Here is a 22,652-nt window from a genome sequence, read left to right as displayed (position 1 = left end):
TTTCGAGGAACTTGAAGCTGTTCACCCTCTCAACCCCAGATCCATTGATGTTAATAGGGGTGAACCTGTCTCCTTTCTTCCTGTAGTCCACAACCAGCTCCTTTGTTTTTGCAACATTGAGGGAGAGGTTGTTGTCTTGACACCACTGTGTCAGGGTGATGACTTCTCTGTAGCCTGCCTTGTTATTATTTGAGTTAAATCATCTGCAGATTTAATTAGTTTGGAGCTGTGGGTGGCTCCATTGTCTGCTTTTTCATATAGTCATAAGGTAACATACAGTATTCAAAATCAAGTTGAGCAGTGATCAGGGCTGTTTCCAGAACCAAATGTTTGCTGGGAAGTAGCTGTTCTTGAACTCGGTGGTGTAGGACTTAAGGCTCCTGTACCTCCTGTTCAATGGTGGGGTGGTTTTAGAGAAAAGCAGGGCAGTTGTCCAATGGAATACATTAATTCTTTCAACTTCAGCTTGCAAGTTTGATGTAATTTGCAACTGAATATTTCAAAAAGTGAGTTGCACAAGATGGCAACTGAGCTGCAAGTTTTGGGCTCAGATTTCACTGAATGATTATCTGTGAAGTTGTAAACCTAGAAATAGGTTGAAAAATTATTAGCTCAAACTTTGTCCCTTTAATGCATGTATTACAAGAGCACCGCAGAGGACATCTTCTAGGGTGCCATAAATTCTTTGCAATGAAAGAACTTCACACATAGCTAAATGTTTTGTGTATGTCTAGTAGAGATTCTGTAAATGCTGGAAATCTTGAGGAACACACAAAAAGTGCTGGAGGAACTCAGCAGATGATGTCTATGGGATGCATTGATGATTTATCTGTTGTATTTGCAGATTGACCATTGCTTTCTTTGCATTGTCTGGTCTGGATATGCTGAGTGCCTTGCATCTGGTGGATAAAGCCAGCATTATTGAATGGATTTATTCCCTGCAGGTCCTTCCTACTGAAGACAGTGAGTGAGTTTTTGATCTTGTAGTCAGAGCTTTGTTGAAGATGTGTTTGCATTTTGTGCTTTTTGCTTTGCCTAATCTTAGCAATATTGATACATGTTCTAATGTAGGATTTTTCATTAACATTTTCAAATACGTGATGCTGTTAATTGTTGGTGGTGGGAGAAAAGGTTCACTTAACTAGATATGAGGTGCATGACTTGTATAAATGTCAATCTGTGAATTGTACAGATTATGGAGTTGCCAGAAATTTCAACAAATAAATGTGTTTGGGTTAATTCTTCTGATATTAAATTTAGTTTTGTCCCATTCTGGAGTATAGAGTTCTGTCATCATCACTGTTTCAAATGATTTTACAATAAAGACTATGTGACCTTTTAATGAAGGTTTGTGTTTTGGGCATATTTGGGTTGAGAGGATATTCGTCTGGATGTTGCCTAGATTGGAAAAATTCAGTGATGGGGGCAGATTGGATAAGATGGGTATGTTTTCCCTGGAGAAAAGGAGGCTAAGGGGTGCCCTGATTTTAAGAGTCTTTAAAATTATAAGAGGTGTAGATAGTCATAATCTTTTAACCCCATGTGGTTGCCTCAATAACCAGAGAACATAGTTTAAGATAAAGGGAAGAAGTTTTGAATAGGAATTACATGGGAAATGCTATTTTTAAGCATAGGGGTTGATAATCTAGAACTCAATTGCAGAGTAGTTGGTAGAGTTAAAATCAGTGACTATGTTTAAGAGACATTTAGGCAGACACGTAGAAAGATATAGACCTAATGTGAATCAGAATCAGGTTTATTATCACTTAGAAGTATCTTGAAATTAGTTGTTTTGCAGGAGTAGTAAGTTACAGTACATAAAAATTATGTTATGATAAGAATTATTTTTAGATAGTCCAAAAAGAGAGCAAAATAGAGTGTGTTCATGGACAGTTCAGAAATCTGATGGCGGATGGTGTTCCTAAAATATTGAGTGTGTCTTTTTAGGCTCTTACACCTCCTCCCTTATGGTAGTAATTAGAAGAGGGCATATCCTGAATGGTGAGAGTCCTTAATGATGGATGAGGTCTTTTTGAAGATGTCTATGTTCCTGGGGAGACTAGTGCCCAAGATGGAGCTGGCTGAGTCTACAACCCTGTGCAGGTTTTTATGATCTTGTGCATTAAAGCCTTCATACCAGGCGGTGAGGCAACCAGTTAGTTTGTTCTCCCTGGTACTTCTGTAGAAATTTGCTAGAGTCTCTTGACAACATATAAAATCTACTCAATCTCCTAATAAAGTATAGCCACTGGCGTGCCATCTTCATGATTGCAGTATGATGTACTCAGGATAGATCCACAGAGATTTTGATGTCCAGGATCTTGAAGCTGCTCACTCTTTCCACTGTTGATTCCCTGATGAGGACTGGTGTATGTTCTTCCAACATCCCCTTCCTTAAATCAATAATTCCATGATCTCAGTGATGTTGAGTGTGAGGTTGTCATTGTGACACCACCCAACCAGCTGATCTGTTTCTCTCATTTTCACTTCATCACCGTCTAAAATTCTGGCAACAATTATATCATTGGTGAATTTATAGATGACATTGAGTTGTGCCTAGCTACACAGAGATGAGTATAGAGAGAGCAAGATAAGTACAATTAGTGTAGACAAAGAAATGGTTATAAACCATGTGGAGCAAAGGGCTTGTTTCTGTGCTGTACAACTCTGTCTCTATGATTATTACTTTCAGGATTTTGATGAGTTGTTTCCAGACTTGTTGCAATCATTTTGGTGAAGATGCTTTTATTATCATACTGTTGTAAAAGGAATACCAAGGTTTAGATCCAATGGTGATACATTTACAAATCAGAATATTGTGCCATTTGGAAGGCAGTCTGCCTGTAGTTGTGTTTCAGTGCATCATATCTACTGCCATGTGTCTCTTGGTGGGAGGCATTATGAGTCTTGGAAGTGCTGTCAGAGTAACTTTGGCAGATGTTTTCTAGATACAGGTAGTCCCCGAGTTACGAACGTCTGACTTACGAACTGAGGAAGGAGAACGCCATCTGCCATTTTAATTCAGATCGCAGCGCTGCCCGCCATTTTAAGTCGTTGCCGTTGACACTGTGTTGAGTGTGTAACTTTGTATTTGGCTTAAATTTTTCTTAGCAAGATTCACCCTGACCCCACCCTCCCTTTTCCGGTCAGCTGGTGGCGCAGTGAGATCAGTGCTGGGCTTGAGAACGGAGGTTCCGGAGTTTGATCCAGTGACAGACCACTTCCGAGCACGCTCTCCATCCGTGCCAGGTTGATGTCGAGCTTGCAACTCGACCTTGTGAAAAAAAGCACTGCCACCTCCAGTTTAAATTCCCATGCGGAATATTGTGGAGGATCAAATACTCAAACCCAGCACAGCCCCCACTTGTCCCATTTAACCTGTCTCAGTGCAGTGGTCCTTAGGACCCGGCGGAGCTCGGGTGCCAGCAAAGCTTGGGACCCGCCGCCTGCAGTGTTTCTGTTCCGTTGACGGGAAGCGATCATGATTGGGGGAAAAAAAGTGGAAATAATAAAGCATTTGGAAAGAGGTGAAACGTCATTGGTCATTGGAAAAGCGTTAGGCTACAGTCCGTCAACGAACGGAACAATTTTAAAGGATAAAGTGAGAATAACGGAGCATGTGAAAGGCCCTGCCCCGATGAAAGCTACAATTATTACTAAGCAACACAGTGGTTTAATTATTGGAATGCATACATTTCTTAAGTGTTTTATATGCATAGAAAGGTAAAATATATACTATGTACTAAGACAAACGTTTGACTAACTGACGCTAAATAATACCGGATGTACTTGTTCCGACTTACATACAAATCTGACTTAAAGGCGGACTCAGGAACGGAACTCGTTCGTGACCCAGGGACTGCCTGTATTGTGTACAGCAGTAGTATCATGATAGTGAAGAGATTATTTAAAATGGTGGGTAGGATACTAGTCAAGCAGGAGACTTCAACGCAAATGCTGTTGTCCATCTTGAAGGTTGTTAAAGTCGGTGAGTGGAGAGTAGTCACTATGCATCTAGCCTGTACCTTGTAGAAAATGTCACAGGTGAATCAGGTGTTTCTGATCTTGGGGTCGTGGTGCTTATGTGACTGTTTCCAGTTGAGTTTCTAAGTGACTTTCTCGCACATAGAATGGTGATGGTTGGGCACTATGTGATGGAATGCTTTTAACTGTTAAGGATGGGTGGTTAGATTCACTTATTAGAGATGGTCATTTCATATTGGTTTGTTGGCAAGGGATGTTTCTTGCCACTTCTCAGGTCCTGCAGGTAACAGTTTCATTCTTGAGGAAGCTATGGATTGAAGTGAAAGGTTTGCAATAATTAGTAAACTTATTCACTCTGCCTTTGTGATGGAAGGGAGGTCATTGTTGAGCTGAAAATGCACTTGTGACACTTGTCCCAGGAAATTCCTGCTACGGTATCCTGACATTGGGTTGACCTCCAATAATTGCAACAAATTTCCTTTATGATAAGTGTTGTGTTCAAGAATGATATGCCTTCAAATTCTTTTGTTTTCCATCTCTGCTTGTGTTTTTGTTAGAGTGCCTCATGTATTTATATGCCTCATGTTTTTAATATTAAAGTTGCCTCATTGAAATGATAAACTAATATTCTAACCCAGTAGCCTGAGAGCAGCTCAAACTTGTGATGCTATCATTTATTTGTATTTGGTGTAAATAAACATCATTGAGTTGTCCAGCACAGAAAAAGGCCCTTTGGCCCATACTTGTCCAGTCTGACCTAGATATTGTAGATGTTTAAGCTAATCACATTTTCCTTTCAACGCTTGTCATACCTGTGTATATACAGTGGATTCCAGTTAATTGGAACACATCAGGACCAGTACATTTTGGCCCAATTAAGCAGCTTCCCCAATTATCCAAGGTTTCATGGAAATTGTTAAAAAGCTATAAAAAAAGACAAACTACTGTTTAACTGAGTAACGAATTATGTATTTCAATGAAATGCTGAACCAGTTGGAACACTATCAATATTACTACAGTACTATAAAACAGTGTATCAGTTTGTAATAGTTACCGATCGAGGAATTCATTGAATGTATGCTGGCATTGTACTTGATTGGTAAACTATCCATTCCTAGCACCTTAAAGCATTGAGGTTTAACAACTTTCCCAATAACCAACAATTTCTCTTTTATTTCCTGACATTTTGAACAACATAATTATGTGATCCATTGTTTTATTTGAACCTGATAGCGTTGCATATTTGTAGCAAAGGGAACCATCTGGCATGGCATGATTTTGAAGATAAAGTCCTATTTCATCGACGTTGTAGATATCATCTGAATAAAATTTTTGAAGCAAGTTTGGGAGATTTGTAGATTTCCATGTTTCTGCACTTACAATATCAAGACTATCTTTCTCACAGTGTGCTTTCTTGAATTTAGTGTGGTGCCTACATTTCCATCGAGACAACCAACCATCTGTTCCTTTTTGTTCCCACTTCCTCCAAACCAAGGGTGTAGCCATGGGTCCCAGTTATGCCTGCCTTTTTGTTAGCCTTGTGGAACAGTCCATGTTCCAAGTCTATACAGGTATCCATCCCCCTCTTTTCCTTTGCTACATCGACGACTGCATTGGCGCTGCCTCCTGCACGCATGCTGAGCTCATTGACTTCATTAACTTTGCTTCCAACTTTCACCCTGCCCTCAAATTTACCTGGTCCATTTCCGACACCTCCCTCCCTTTTCTTGATCTTTCTGTCTCCATCTCTGGAGACGGCTTATCTATTGACATATACTATAAGCTTACAGACTCTCACAGCTACCTGGACTATTCCTCTTCCCACCCTGTGTTTTGCAAAAATGCTATCCCCTTCTCACAATTCCTTCGTCTCCGCCGCGTCTGCTCTCAGGATGAGGCTTTTCATTCCAGGACGAAGGAGATGTCTTCCTTTTTTAAACAAAGGGGCTTCCCTTCTTCCACCATCAACTCTGCTCTCAAACACATCTCTCCCATTTCCTGCACATCTGCCCTCACCCCATCCGCCAGCCACCCCACTCGGGATAGGGTTCCCCTTGTCCTCACCTACCACCCCACTGGCCTCCAGGTCCAACGTATAATTCTCCGTAACTTCCGCCACCTCCAACGGGATCCCACTACCAAGCACATCTTTCCCTCCCACCCTCTTTCTGCTTTCCGCAGGGATCACTCCCTACGCGACTCCCTTGTCCACTCGTCCCCCCCATCCCTTCTCACCGATCTCCCTCCTGGCACTTATCCTTGTAAGCGGAACAAGTGCTATTCCTGCCCTTACACTTCCTCCCTCACCACCATTCAGGGCCCCAGACAGTCCTTCCAAGTGAGGCGACACTTCACCTGTGAGTCGGCTGGTGTGGTATACTGCGTCCGGTGCTCCCGGTGTGGTCTTTTGTATATTGGTGAGACCCGACGCAGACTGGGAGACCGTTTTGCTGAACACCTACGCTCGGTCCGCCAGAGAAAGCAGGATCTCCCAGTGGTCACACATTTTAATTTCACGTCCCATTCCCATTCCCATTCTGATGTGTCTATCCATGGCCTCTACTGTCAAGATGAAGCCACACTCAGGTTGGAGGAACAACACCTTATATACCGGCTGGGTAGCCTCCAACTTGACGGCATGAACATTGACTTCTCTAACTTCCGTTAATGCCCTTCCTCCCCTTCTTACCCCATCCCTGACATATCTAGTTTGTTTTTTTTTCTCTCTCTGCCCATCACTCTGCCTGTTCTCCATCTCCCTCTGGTGTTCCCCCCCTTTCTTTCTCCTGAGGCCTCCCGTCCCATGATCCTTCCCCTTCTCCAGCTCTGTATCACTTTAGCCAATCAGCTTTCCAGCTCTTAGCTTCATCCCACCCCCTCCGGTCTTCTCCTATCATTTTGCATTTCCCCCTCCCCCCACTACTTTCAAATCTCTTAGTATCTTTCTCTTCAGTTAGTCCTGACGTAGGGTCTCGGCCCGAAACGTCGACAGTGCTTCTCCTTATAGATGCTGCCTGGCCTGCTGTGTTCCACCAGCATTTTGTGTGCGTTATCTGTTCCTTTTAAAATCTTCATGAACCAGCTTTTTAGCTAGCTCTTCTGACTTGTTTTTTTTAAACACTGGTCCACTAACACACACACTTCATCCAGTTACAGTAGAAAACCATTGATTGAGGATTGATTGAGAAAACCTCTTGAACATCCGGATCCTTACCTTCATGCTTATGTTATTGGAATGTTCCCTGTTGTCCCTCGTGTAATGCCCATTCTTCTGGTGGTTTATCTTGCAGATGTATCAAGTGTGTAATTGAAGATTTCGGCACTCCAGTTATCTCTGCCAGCTGACGATGAGTGGTGTTAGGCGGATGGATTTTAATTTGATTGAGTAGGCTAATCTTTTTGGCTAGAGTTAAATTTTTTTCTTGGCAGGGATCTCAAATTTTTTTAATCAAAATTAAAAAACAATTATCAAAAATCACTGCTTTTTGAATCAGCATTTGTTGGTCCAAATAGATAACATAACTGCTGTTCACTCTAAGCATGGTTTAGTGTCTAAGGTCTACACAAGTTCAAATAACTGACTGTCTCCTTCCCCAATTAAGCAGCATTGTGTCCTACATAAACAAGGGAATCCTGGCTATTTCCTCTATTTTTGTTATTTAAGAGTTATCCCCAGAAATATTACGGCAGGTCAGCAGGAGACGCTCATGGAGTGAGCACTGTTTCAGCTTCGCTCCATAACCTTTTTTTAACCTATGATCACCCTTATTTAACTTATTTTTACCTACACCAAAAGATTCTTGCTACTTTTTTGGACTTATCTTTAAGAGCTTATTGTGAATTTTTGAAGAAATGAGTACAGAAATGGCTCTTAGATCTAAAGGGCGAGAACCTGGGAAGGATCCTAACGGGAACGGGAAGAAAAAGAAGACTGATCCTAAGCACACTGAATTGACTTATGAAATGTTATTGGAGGTTTTAAATCAAAAAATTTGAAGAACAACGACAAATTTTTAAACAAGATATAAAGGCTTTTCAGGATTATATGGATAAGACAGATTCAGTAGTTAACCAGCAGCAAGTTCTAATCGCAACTCTGCAAGAAGACGCTCGGAAGCGAGACTTGATAATTGAAAAACTGCAGCAGAACTTACTTTCAACGATTAAACGGGTGGAAACACTTAAAGCCAAGAGTGTCGACTTTGAGAATCGGTCCAGAAGACAGAACCTACGCATACTTGGTCTCCTGGAAGGTATTGAACAAGGGGACCCCTCGAAGTACTCTGCTCAACTTTTAAAGGATGCGTTCCCTTCTGTATTCCCAGACAGTCCTCCATTACTCGATCGCGCTCACAGAATTATGCGTCGATCACCAAGTGCTTCAGCTAAACCACTGGTTGTAATTGTCCGATTTCACTATGTGCATGTTAAAGAGCAACTTATTCGTGTGGCTCGGCATGTAGGGATGGTCAAATTTCAAGATCATAATTTTTGAATAGTAGAAGATTTTAGTCCAGAAGTAATGAAGGCAAGGCTTCTTTTTAAACCTCTGATGTCCGAATGTTATGAGAAAAATCTAAAACCTGCGCTCTTATTCCCTGCGAAGCTCAGAATCTCGCCTTCGAATGCACCAAGGCGTGTTTTTCTTTCTACATCTGAAGCAAGAAGCTTTCTGAATGAGAACTTCCCTACTGCTATGGATTCTCATTGCTAATAAATGAGTGATTTTGATCGTGCAAGATGGTTTTTATTTCCAAAACCAGATTTTGTTTCTGGCTATTGGTGTAGGTTTACTCTATATTTTATACTCTAGTTAAAGTTTTTTTTTCGGCATACTAATCTTTTTATTCAACTTACTTCAACCACTGTACTTTATCTTTGGTCATTATTATTAATCCTTCGAAGGTGAATTTTTTTTTACTAAGATGGCGGTTTCTTTAAAATATTTATGGCTTTTTTTATTTCGCCATTTTTTTTCTTTCTCTCGTCTTCTTCCTATAATGCATCTCTTATCACAGTTTAAAATTTTTTTGGTTTGTTTGGGTTTTAACCCGATTTATAAGTTACTAGTGATTATATTTTTGTTTTTTTTTACTACCAATTATATTAAGAAGTTTGGTTTTAGTATAGTGATTATTTTTTTAGTTTGGGTGGATCTTTTTTTTTTATCCTTTATATACGGAGTTGTCTTCTGCTGATATGGGGGTAGATTTAGTTTCATCTTTCCTTTTTCCCAGCCTATCCCTGGCTGGGGTGATCTTTTCTTTTCCTCTTGGGTGGGGGGTGGGAGGTCTTTTTCTAAATCTTATGTCTCTTACATTAGTTTTTTTTAGTTTTTTCATTTGGGCTGATTTTTTTAAAAAAAGAAAGAAAGAAAAAAAATAAAAAAAATTTAAAAAAAAGAGTTATCCCAAATAAGCAGCTGTCCCCATAACTGATGGCCCAATTAACCAGAGTCAGCTGTACTCCTCAAATGTATTCAATGTACCTACTTCAGCTGGTTCCATATATCTACTACCCACTCTGGGTTTCAAAGGTACATTTAATGTCAGAGAAATGTATACAATATACATCCTGAAATGCTTTTTCTTCACAACCATCCATGAAAAACAGAAGATTGCCCTCAAAGAATGAATGACAGTTAAATGTTAGAACTCCAAAGTCCCCCTCAGCTCCCCTCCCTCCCACGCATTAAGTGGCAGCAAACAACAATACCCCTCTCCCCACCGGCAAAAGAAAGCATTTGCATCCGCCACCAAACACTCAAGCGTGAGCAAAGCAACAGCAAAGACACAGACTTGCAGTTACCCCAAAGACTGCTCTTTCACCCGGTATTCAGCATACCCACAGGCTCTCTCTCCCTAATAAGGGAGAAAGAGGTGTGTCCGTTTCACAGCGAGAGGGGAGACGTACCAAAAAACTTGCTGGTTTACAATGTTAAAAGTCTGTTGCATTGCTTTTTTCGAGCTCTGTGCCCAAAGATCTATGGTCTCTCATGACACACCAATATTTTCCATCTCCCATGACACACCAATCTCCTGCCCGGACACCAACCTCTGATCCCTCCCTGTCTCCAAAGCCATGAAATCTCGAACCTCCAAAGGCAAGCGAAGCTCTTGGGCTGCGCCTTTGGCGTGCCGATTAACAGCCAATCGTGAAACCCCGAGAGCAGGTCCCATTCCCACAAGAACCGTAGTCAGCGTGTAACTCCAGGTTAGGGTCTTCAAAAGAACCCTGTGTAAGTTGCTTTTCAGGTTCTTACTAAATCTTTCACTTCTAATCTTATTCCCCATCCTTGTAAGAATGATTACTCACCTTGTCTATACTCTGCAAGATCTTATGTACCTCTATCAGAATAAAGACCCTTAAGTTCAACAATCTGAAGAATTGCATGGAAGTTAAAGTTTATTTTTAACAGGACAAGTTGGTTCCATGTTACGTAAATTTAAAGTAACAATGTAACTTTAAATTGAACATTCTGAAGTTGGTTTTAAAGGTGTTAATAATAGAATCTGTAAAATTGTCTTGCAAAATACAGAAAAAAGCTGGAAAAAGGCTATATACTCTTAGAGATGCTGTCTGTAGCTGTGCAGGATGTTTATACAGAATGGCATTAGATGGCACTGTGGGGGTGGTGTCTTTACAGCATGATGGAAAAGCAAATCATTAAACTGACTATGATGAACTTTTTCTTCAGTTTGCTCAAACTGGCAAAAATAACATTTGTTTGAGATCAAGGAAAATAGTTTTAAGTTTCATTGAACATTACAGGACTCTTGGTACAGTTTTTAGTAATGTTTGCTATGATATACCCAAAAATGTCAGATGTGTTGAAATACTTTAATATAAACGCGTGCAGTTTGTAGTTGTACAGAGAGGATACATAATTATTTATGGTCAATAGAGATGATAAAATCAGAAACCTGCATTCTTAATATGCAACATATTACGGAACATTCTGCATAATGAGTTGTCATTTTTATTTTTGAGCAACATAACTGCATTGATGTTTATTAGATTTCTACTGTTCTCTGCAAAATCCGATCCAGAATTATGCTGGCTAAGCACAACTCCAATGTAATAATTTTAGTTTGGTGTTAACACTGCTATTGTTGGTGGAATCAAAGCTGGTGACGAATCAGCTTATAGGAACGAGATTGAAAATCTGAGTCAGTGGTGTCACTTAATGTCAGCAAGACCAAGGAGCTAAATATTGACTTTAGTCGGTGGAAACCAGAGGTCCATGAACCAGTCCTTATCAGGGAAGTAAAGATGGAGAAGGTCAGCAACTTTAAATTACTTGGTGTTAACATTTCAGAGGAACTGCCCTGGGCGCAGCTCGAAAGTGCAATTACAAAGAAAGCACAGCAGCATCTCCACTTCCTTAGAAGTTTGCAAAACTTCAGCATGACATTTAATACTTCGACAAACTTTCATAGATGTGTGGTGAAGAGTATATTCACTGTTTGCATCACAGCCTGGTATGGAAACACCAATGCCCTTGAACAGAAAATCCTATAAAAAGTAGTGGATGCGGCACTGCCAGTGCCCATTACAAGTAAAGCCCTCCCACGTCAGTGAGCACATGTACATGGAATGCTCTTGCAGGAATTCAGCATCTATCAGAAAGGACCCCTGCCATTCAGATCGTACTCTCTTCTCGGTGCTGCCATCAAGAAGAAGATACAGGAGTCTCAGGACTCTCACTGCCAGGTTCATGAACAGTTACTACCTCTCAACCTTCAGGCTCTCGAACCATTGGGGATAAAGTCATTCAACTTCACTTGCCTCATCATTGAACTATTTCCCAACTTATAGGTTAACTTTCAAGTAGCATCATGTTCTCGATATTTATTACTTATTTATGCATTAGTTCTCTCGTTTGTATTTGAACAGTTTATTTTGGATTTACTGAGTATGCTTGTTTAAAAAAAAAACCCCAAATTTCACAGTTGTATATGGCGGCATATATGCACTTTGATAATAAATTCACTTTGAACTTGAATGCAAAAGTAATTCCCTCAGAGATCATAGTTCTATGGGTTTCACTGTATGTTTCAAAGTACTCTGAATCTCCTTTCGCAATAAAATCCAACATATTAACCCTCCCTTCAACCTTACCCTTGGCAAATTCAATGTGCTCATAGATTTGGCATTAAGATTAAAACTACTTGTTTACCATACTTAGTAATAAACACTCGATTTTGTATTTATTATTAAATCAACAGGCCAGGCACCATTGATGGAAATGAATAAGCAGTCAACATTTCAGACCGAGACATAGCTGTTTTCTTCTTCCCTTGGCTGTGGGGCTAAATTACCCTAATGCTCCTCACTACCCTAACTTGGAACCTTTATCTAAAGCAGCCTTTCTGGACCTTTTTTGCCCTGGAGGAACCTTTGAAATAATTTTCAGGTCTCAGGGAGCCCTGTGTAAAAATTATATCTACAGTTCACAATATGTTAGTGTGATTAGCAGGTTGTAGATACAATAGTACAAAAATAATTGTCAATGCTCTTTTGAGTAGTGAATAAATATTTAGCCAATCTCTCTTTAAAAAAAAAATCAGGTAGTTAAGCTTAGCTTACCTTGCCTTTCTTGTAATTAATCTCCTTTCCCTTTCATAAATTTTAAAAACTCATAAGGCAAATATAATAAATTTCTGTTAAATAACCGGCTTAAGCCAAAATGGGATTTAGTTTTTCTAAAGGCAGACTCAGTAGATTTAATTTAAATAAAGGTTGTAAATTGATTTTAATTAATGCTATTTACAAGATGAAAATTTATTGACAATGCTGATTGGTAAAGTGGTAAAGACACAATTTTATGAAATATAAAAAAGAACAGCATAGTAAATAACTAAATGAGAAAACTGTGTAGCCTCCGTGCCCCCAGTTGACCCACATTCACCTAGGATAAACCGCCGTCGCCCCGCCAGTAGTGCAATACTTTGGTGTAAATACGGTGTAATGCCCCTTCCCAGTACAAGCTCACAATACAAATACCAGGCAATACCCAAAAGAGTAAATAATTGCAACTTTATAGTGATTTCTTAGTGATGGGTTAGTAGAAGCAGATAACCTAAAGGTGCCAAAGTAATAATCAGTTTGTGCACATATTTTAATACGTTGGAGCTCACGCCTCCAGTTCCTTTCACAACGGCCTTCGGCCACCGTCCGAACCGCCGACGTCCAGCATCCATTCCTCTGGAACCGCTACCTGCTCCACACACGTCCTCCTCCTTGCTCCCCTCCTAAAAATGACCGCAAACTCCCGCTCAGCTTACACAGACAAGATAGCTCCATTCTCCATTGGTTATTTTTCCCCTTATCAATAGCCATAACCCAAACATACCAGACACAGAATCCCATTATAGCATATCAGAGAAGTCATTTCATTATAACAATACAGAGAAGCTATTTTATTAGCCTGAACAGTTAACACCACGGTTACTGGTACTGAGAACCCTACAACTGCAAGAAATATGAACACTTCACAATAAAATTCACTTCAGACCTATGCAATCCACCTTTTGCAATGTTGCAACAATAGCAAAGTGGCAGGCCAGCAGCTGAATCACAGCGCATAAAAATACCACCTTTAGAATGAAAATTTCCCACCAATTTTCTACTACACTGGTAGTTTGTTCGCTCCAATAAGTCAGTCGGCAGCACGTAAGGGCAAGTTGGAGATAATTTGGGAGGGAGAAGCTGACGTCACAGTCCATTCAATGCTTAGAAAACACACTTCACACTCCTCATCAGCCTACTGTTCTCCCCTCTGTGCAATACAGGGGCGCCGCAGGGAACCGTACTCTCTCCGGTCCTGTTCACCCTGTACACATCAGACTTCCAATATAACTCGGAGTCCTGCCATGTGCAGAAGTTCGCTGATGACACGGCCATAGTGGGGTGTGTCAGGAATGGACAGGAGGAGGAGTATAGGAAACTGATACAGGACTTTGTGATATGGTGCAACTCAAACTACCTGCGTCTCAATATCACCAAGACCAAGGAGATGGTGGTGGACTTTAGGAGATCTAGGCCTCATATGGAGCCAGTGATCATTAATGGAGAATGTGTGGAGCAGGTTAAGACCTACAAATATCTGGGAGTACAGTTAGACGAGAAGCTAGACTGGACTGCCAACACAGATGCCTTGTGCAGGAAGGCACAGAGTCGACTGTACTTCCTAAGAAGGTTGGCGTCATTCAATGTCTGTAGTGAGATGCTGAAGATGTTCTATAGGTCAGTTGTGGAGAGCGCCCTCTTCTTTGTGGTGGCGTGTTGGGGAGGAAGCATTAAGAAGAGGGACGCCTCACGTCTTAATAAGCTGGTAAGGAAGGCGGGCTCTGTCGTGGGCAAAGTACTGGAGAGTTTAACATCGGTAGCTGAGCGAAGGGTGATGAGTAGGCTACGGTCAATTATGGATAACTCTGAACATCCTCTACATAGCACCATCCAGAGACAGAGAAGCAGTTTCAGCGACAGGTTACTATCGATGCAATGCTCCTCAGACAGGATGAAGAGGTCAATACTCCCCAATGCCATTAGGCTTTACAATTCTACCGCCAGGACTTAAGAACTTTTTAAAAGCTATTATTAATGCTTTTTGAGATAGTGATTTAGATGCATATCATATTTTTTACTGAGTTAAGTAAATTAGTTTTGCTACAACAAGTGTATGGGACATTGGAAAAAAGTTGAATTTCCCCATGGGGATGAATAAAGTATCTATCTATCTATCTATCTATCTATCTAATACAGCACTCACCTATTATCAGCCTACCGTCCTCCCCTCTGTACAATACAGCACTCACCAATTATCAGCTTAAGGTCCTCTCCTTTGTGCAATACAGCAGCACTCACCTATTATCAGCCTGCCGTCCTCCTCTCTGTACAATACAGCACCCACCAATTATCAATGGCCTCCCCTATCTCGTGTCAAAAATTAAGAATAGACTCAAGCAAATAAACACAGTGCTACTGTGCACTGCCATACTGGGCTGAGAGACCTCTAACGAGCTTGCCAGCAGGGCTGCTTGGTCACTGCCCACCTCTGCAAGCACTAGCATCAGGCGTTGTGCAAAGTTCAAAAATGATGTTTATTTTTAAAAAATAACAGAACACCTAGCAACCCCAGTTGAGAAACCCTGATCTAAAGGATCACTTTAGTGGTAGCTTTCCTGTTTTTGCAAGTTATGGCACAAGCCCTGCAAGAGTCTACCTATGTCTGCCTTCTATGTCTGATTATAACACTTGCACCTCTTTCAATGTTTATTGAATGTCTATCTCACAACCATTATTCTCAATACTTCAAGTCTCCAAATTGCTAGATTTTTTTGTCCAATATTTGTTGGATGTTTGTGTTTGTTTTGTCCAGTGCGTGTTGCAGAGAAAATTCAAAAATCAAAGGGTTAGGTGCAAATTGGAGATGCAGAGGTACTTGGGAGACGTTGTGCAGAATTCCCTAAAAGTTAACTTGCAGATTGAGTTGATGATAGAAACGCAAATGCAATATTGATATTCCTTTTGAGCAGATGAGAATATATAAAAGCAAAGGTGTAATGCTGAGGTTTTATAAGTCATTTGTCAGACTGCAGTTGGGAGCTTTGGACCCCTTAACTAAGAAAATAAGTGCTGTCGTTGGAAGGAGCATAGAGGAGGTTTGCAAGAATGATTCCAGGAATGAAAGGGTTAACGTATGAGGAGCATTTGTTGGCTCTTGGCCTGTACTTGATAAAGTTTAGAAGAATGAGGGGGGTGGGGAGTCTCATTGAAACCTATGGAATATTGAAAAGTCTAGAAAGAGGGAATGCTTCCCCATAATGGGAGAGTTTAGGACTAGAGGGCACAGCCTTAGAATAGAGAAATGTTTATTTAGAACAGAGATGAGGAGGAATTTCTTTAGCCTGAGGGTGTTGAATCTGGAATTCATTGCCACAGATGTCTCTGGAGGCCAAGTCATTGGATATATTTAAAGCGGAGGTTGATAGGTTTTTGATTAATCATGATATTAAAAGTAAGGGGGAGAAGGCAGGAGAATGGGGTTGAGGGGGATAATAAATTTGCCATGATTGAATGGCAGAGCAAACTCAATGTGCCGAATGGCCTAATTTTGCTTCTAATGGTCTTATGGACAAGAAATGCCTGTCAACTAGATGGGAAGGCCAAAACCATTGTGTTCAGTCCCTACCACAAGCTGTAAAATCTAGCTCTTTTCCAGGATTAAACAGACTTTTGACAATCCAGTTAAATTCACAAATTGCCATTCCATCATTGCTCTGATGGCTCTGGATAATCATAGTTTATATTTCATCAATGTTAAGCAAAGATGGTCACTGATCCAGAAATTGAAATTAGCAGGAATTTGAAGCTCTTGTATTTTGTCCATTAAAACTTCCTGTATTCTCATAGGAAATGTATTAACTCAGTAAGGGGCCAGGTAGGTTTGTTACAGGTTGCATGCAGACTATATATCATGAGTTCAGCTATATGCACAATAGAAACTTCTTTTTGTTAAAAGTGTCTATATTTCATTGAAGTTTAACTACTGTTCTTTATTAGTAAGTTCTGAAAAAGTATTATTTAACATGTTCAGACTCCGTTAATTTGACATTATTTTGATTTTTTTCAGAATCTAATTTGCGCCGCTGTGGTTTCAGGGGTTCATCACATCTGGGAATCCCATATAATCAATCAAAGGTTAGTGGAAACTAGAGAGCATCTGAAATAGAATCCAGTGCTTTATTCAATTGTGACAAAACTGAAGGTCGAAATTGAAGCCTCGGGTTATCTTCCTTTATTGGAACTATTACCAATTTTGAGTTACATCACTGTACCTTCGGACGTGGTTCTCATTTTTTGATGTGTTTATAGTCTTAACCATATACACAGCTATACTTCTTAGTAAACCATTTAATATTTGTGAAATTATGAAATATTTTCTTAGATATCACTGGGTGGCTGGAAGAATTTAATGCCACTTTTCATATCTTGAGAACGTTAAAATTAAGATAAAGCACTAGATCCTTTTTGTTTAAGACTTAAAATGTTCATATTATCGTAGACTGTTTATGAAAAGAGATTAATGTAGAGACTTCTAACCAAAATGACCATTGAATTTCCTGTATCTCAACTGAAGCTGGATAAATCAGCGTGAAACATCTTCAGTAATTCTTCTATAATTTTTATTTTAAAGAGCAATGATTTTGGGCATGCAGAAATTAATTTCAAACATTGATTTTTAATGTGCAGGATTCTGTTATTCTTCCAATCTGATTACTTCCTGATCCCCACATCACAGACAAAATAAAATCATTGATATGTGTGTTCTGATGAAGGGTCTCAGCCCAAAGCATTGTCTATTTATTCCTCTCCATAGATATTGCTTGCCCTGCTGAGTTCCTCCAGCATTTTGTGTGTGTTGCTCATTGATTTATTTAATCTATTCTTAATCTGAGTGAAATGTTTATATTTACATTATTTTTCCTAATGCGTGATTATTGACATATTTTAGAGTCATGGTACGCACCATTTGTATGACAGTGGTCACATAGCAATGACATACACTGGCCTAGCTAGCCTGGTGATTCTTGGAGATGATCTGAAACGGGTAAATAAGGAAGCATGTTTAGCAGGACTTGGAGCGCTACAACTTGAAGATGGCAGGTATGGTAAAATCATTACTACCCTAGAATAAATTATGTTAATACCTCACAGCACTACATTTACATAGTAGTGATATATTAAATTGGATCGCTATAATCTGGTATATTTTTGACTTGATCAAAAGAGCCTGAGTTTTGCTGTCTTGATTCCTGTGGAAAAAAATTCATCTCTTTTTATAACAATGAAGTGCTAATGTTCTAATTAGCATTTGGGATTTTGTTTAGTTACAGCACTGTGCAAAACTCGGAGGCACATATACATAGCTAGGGTGCTGAAGAATTTTGCACTGTACCATAGTAATTTCATATATTGCACTGCATTGCTACTGCAATAAAAGAACAAATTTTGTGATATATGTGAGTGATGATAAAACTGATTCTTATATAGGTCTCTATTGTGGGCTGAGAGTGAAGAGAGAGGAGGGAGCGGGAAGCACCAGAGGACCATTCTGTAATGATCAATAATTCAATTGTTTGGAATCAAATGGCCTTGCCTGGTTTCTCAGGGTTGTGTGTGTCTGTACCCCTGCCAACCCTGCTCCTGTCACTCCTTTGCCACCTGTCCCACACCTCTTTTGTGGTGCTCCACCCTTGCCATTCCCAACATCCTTTGCTCCTGCCAGATTTACAAACTCGCTCTCTGCTCCACATTGACAAATACAGGATTATGTACAAGTAGGCACCCTAGCTATATATATGTGCCTAAGACTTCAGCATGTCATTTTCCTTCAATACCTAAACATCAGAAGTTCCAGGCTTTCCTCTTAAATTTTGCCTTAGACCTGTGGAGCAGTCTTTCAAAAATATGACTTTCTGTAAGCCTGCATAGTTATAACCATACTCGTACCCATTATCATTAACTAGACTTCATGGCTTTCCATACAAGTAGTGATTATTGAATGCTAATTGGAGGAAATAGTTTTGGTATTTTTCTTCACCACACAAGACCCTACAAAAGAAAACCTTCTTGCATGGAAGCAAATAGGTGTACCTAAATAGAATTAGTTGTTTTTTGCTTCAGTCATCAGCTATTTTTGTTGAGATAGGATTAATGAATTAGTACTGATATGGAGGATAGGAAGCCTTCCCCATCATTGAGCACATCACAGATCGTTTTTGTAGGAAAGCCGCATCCATCACCAGGAACCCCCGCTACCCAGCTCATGCTCTGTTTTCACTGCTGCCATCAGGAAGAAGGTACAGGAGCCTCAGGACTTGTATCACCAGGTTCAGGAGCAGTTTTTACCCTCAACCATCAGGCTCTTGAACCAAAGAGCCTTCACTTATTTCCCTCATTTTCACTTGCCCTATCATTGAAATGTTCCAACAACTTATGGACTTACTTTCGGGGACTCTTCATCTCATTTTCTCGATATTTATTGTTTGTTTATTTGTTATTATTTCTTATTTCGTTTTGTATTTGCACACTTTGTTATTTTTTGCACACTGGTTGTACTGGTGTGGTCTTTCATTAATTCTATTATGGTTATTGGATTTATTGAATATGCTCGCAAGAAAATGAATCTCAAGGTTGTATATGGTGACATATATGTACTTTGATAATAAATTTACTTTGAAGGAATTAGCACTGGTATGGAGAAAGGATTGTGTCACTTTCTTTCAAATGTGAGCTTGATAATTTTGCTCAGTCACCCCCTGGGAGCAGAGCACCAGCCTGCTGACTCGCCCTCAATGGTAAGATGACCTGACTCCACAAAACTTCTGTTTAGGATTATTCTGATGTTATAAAGTAATGTCAAAGTAGCAGATAAACTATCCCAACTACTCATTGATCAGTATACCTCTGATCATGTTTGGTGTGCTAAATCATTTTGGTCTGCAAGCTTCCTTGAACTCAGTCGTAATGGTGCAAATAACTTAGCCTGATAAATGGTTTCAGCCTTAAACATTGACTCTTTATTCCTCTTCATAGATGCTGCTTGACCTCTGAGTTCCTCTGGCATTTGGTTTGATGCATAACCCAATTGTCTTACATATTTGGCTAATGCAGGCAAGAACATCTCATGATCATTTCTCTTGGCAAACCCAGTCTCTAGCAGTCAGTTCCCTGCTGTGGGCCAGCAGAAGCAATATGTTTGCATAACTATGCTTTTAATTTCAGATTGATTACTGCTTGCAGTTTACAATTTACGTTGAGAATTGAAGACTGATTCTCACTTGAATTAATATTTGCTATACTCACATGATTTCATAACTCTAAAATAATCTGTAACAGCTTCAGTGGACCAAGTCGATTACTTTTCTCCTTTGCTTGATGGTTCCTGATTCTCATGCCGTTTTTTTTCTTGCCACATTCCCTGCATGCCTCTGCTGTTTCTATGTTGTCTCATTGCCAGAGTGGAGCTGGGAGCACAGTCAGTTGGCTATTAACAAGTGGAGAGGCAGCTGACACTGACGGCTGGGCCAAAAAAAAATAGTGGTGCAGACCTAAATTTGTAGAATCTGCAACATCAGTTTGATTAGCGCCTTGCAATCCAGCTATCATGACATTCATTTTGCCTCTTAAAATTTTAATATATTTACAAATACACAATTCATGTTAAAATGGATTGGCTTGAAATCTTCATTTTTTGATGTAAATTATATTTTGCTATTTAACCAGATTGGACAAAATATTTGTATTGTAAATGGAAACTTGTTCTGATCACATTGAATTTAAGATCTTTCATCAGATACATTTGAAAAATGGACAAACTCTATTTTCAGACTTTCAAACTTTATGATATATTTCATGCTAAATTCAAAAGAACGTTTTGGTCACTTCCAGATGTATTAGTCACTTCCAAATAGTTACAATTGCATCTTTTCCCTCTGTCTGTTCTGCAGCTTTTATGCCGTGCCAGAAGGAAGTGAAAATGACATGAGGTTTGTCTACTGTGCCTCTTGTATCTGCTACATGCTTAATGATTGGTCAGGAATGAACACACAGAAAGCCATAGAATACATCAGGAAGAGCATGGTGAGTAAAGTAAATTTAGATTTGTATTGTGATTAGACATTGAAGTAGTTGAATTTCAGATTTTGGTTGCAGGATAACTGCAACTGATGAAAATCCGGAATCAAATACTGAGAATAATCAGCACGTTCATTCCTATTAAAATTAAATAGGATGTGTTGATGTTGCTCATTTGTAAGGAAAATTTGTTAATTAAATAGTAACATTTATCTCCACAGATGAATACTGGTATGAATATTTTAGCACTTAATTAATCAAGTTTGTTTTGCACTGGCATGTTTCATATTTTTGGTTAACTCAAGCAGCTTACTTTCATGTAGACCTGTATTTCGGTGGGAAGCCATTTATTTCTAAGAAAGCATTTTGCTGTAAAATGAAGACAAAAGTAAATAATATAAAACAGTTCTGTTACATAAGTAGAAGGGACAGGATTTGGATACATAGACTTCAAGCTTAGTTCTCCATTCGACAAATTGGTTCCACTTTTCTGCGTGAGATTTTGTGATTTTTGAATTCCAGAAATTTATGTGAAGCATAATTGATTCCCTGATGAGTCAGCATTTAAGTCTCTGGTAGAAAAATTCCAAATCACATCTTCTGAGAGAAATTACTCTTCACTTCAATCATAAATGAGCAATCTCTTATGCTGATGCTGTGCCTCTTGGTTCTAGATTCACCCATCCAGGAAAGTATCATTATAGCAGCTACCCTGTCATGTCCCCCTCACAGTCTTGTATTTAATAAAATAATTTGTTGATTGTTTTCTAGATTTGTGTGGAGGTTCAATTTTTCATTTTAACCTTGCCCCTTCATTATAGTAACAGAACTAGTCAGGCTTCTCTTTGCCACCTCCAAGATGCATGTGTGTGTTTTTCTTAATTATTTATTCACTTTTTGGGATATATTGGCTAGCATATTTTGTCCATCCCTAATTGTCCAGTTGAAGGTGGCTGCTGCTATGAACCCTTGCATTCCTCTGGTGTTGAGTAGGAAATTCTACATTTAGATCCAGTAATCGAGAAAGAATAACAGTATTATTATTGCTACTTTATTGTCGCCAAACAATTGATACTAGAGCGTACAATCTTCACAGTAATATTTGATTCTGCGCTTCGCGCTCCCTAGTATACAAATCAATAGTAAATATAATAAACATTTAAATTATAAATCATAAATAAAAAAAAAAGAAAAGGGAAAGTAAGGTAGTGCAAAAATAAAACCGAGAGACAGCTCCGGATATTTGGAAGGTATGGCCCAGATCCAGGTCAGGATCCGTTCAGCAGTCTTATCACAGTTGGAAAGAAGCTGTTCCCAAATCTGGCCGTACGAGTCTTCAAGCTCCTGAACCTTCTCCCGGAGGGAAGAGGGACAAAAAGTGTGTTGGCTGGGTGGGCCGTGTCCTTGATTATCCTGGCAGCACTGCTCCGACAGCGTGTGGTGTAAAGTGAGTCCAAGGACGGAAGATTGGTATGTGTGATGTGCTGGGCTGTGTTCACGATCTTCTGCAGCTCCTTCCAGTCTTGGACAAGACAACTTCCATACCAGGTTGTGATGCACCCTAGAAAAATGTTTTCTACAATGCATTTATAAAACTTAGTGAGGGTTTTAGAAGACAGGCCAAATTTCTTCAGCTTTCTCAGGAAGTAAAGGCACTGGTGGGCCTTCTTGGCAGTGGACTCTGCTTGGTTCGACCAAATCAGATCATTTGTGATATTGACCCCGAGGAACTTAAAGCTTTTGACCTGTTCCACCTGCACGCCACCGATATAGATGGGGTCATGCCGTCCGCTATTCCTTCTGAAGTCAACAACCAATTCCTTCGTCTTGCTGACGTTGAGGGATAGGTTATTGTCTTCGCACCATTCCACCAGGTTCTTAATTTCCTCTCTGTACTCAAACTCATCATTACCCAAGATACTCCCTACAATTGTGATGTCATCAGCAAACTTATATATTGAGTTCGATGGAAACTTGGCTACACAATCATGGGTGTACAGTGAGTACAGCAGGGGGCTGAGTAC

At 39.7% G+C, this 22,652-nt stretch overlaps 1 protein-coding gene across 1 annotated transcript in view; it reads left to right on the top strand.

Annotated features, from left to right (window-relative positions):
• Positions 1-22,652, top strand: part of pggt1b (protein geranylgeranyltransferase type I, beta subunit) — a 55,641-nt gene that overhangs the window by 7,633 nt on the left and 25,356 nt on the right. The window contains exons 2-5 of the mRNA XM_073068724.1: positions 845-963; positions 16,622-16,689; positions 17,504-17,655; positions 20,502-20,634. Of these exons, the coding sequence (XP_072924825.1) occupies positions 845-963; positions 16,622-16,689; positions 17,504-17,655; positions 20,502-20,634 (472 nt within the window). The remainder of the gene's footprint in view (positions 1-844; positions 964-16,621; positions 16,690-17,503; positions 17,656-20,501; positions 20,635-22,652) is intronic.

This window comes from Hemitrygon akajei, chromosome 2 (genome assembly GCF_048418815.1).
Source record: "Hemitrygon akajei chromosome 2, sHemAka1.3, whole genome shotgun sequence".
Taxonomy (NCBI): domain Eukaryota; kingdom Metazoa; phylum Chordata; class Chondrichthyes; order Myliobatiformes; family Dasyatidae; genus Hemitrygon; species Hemitrygon akajei.
The sequence above is the reverse complement of the archived record's forward strand: the minus strand, read 5'-3'. Positions and strand labels throughout refer to the sequence as shown.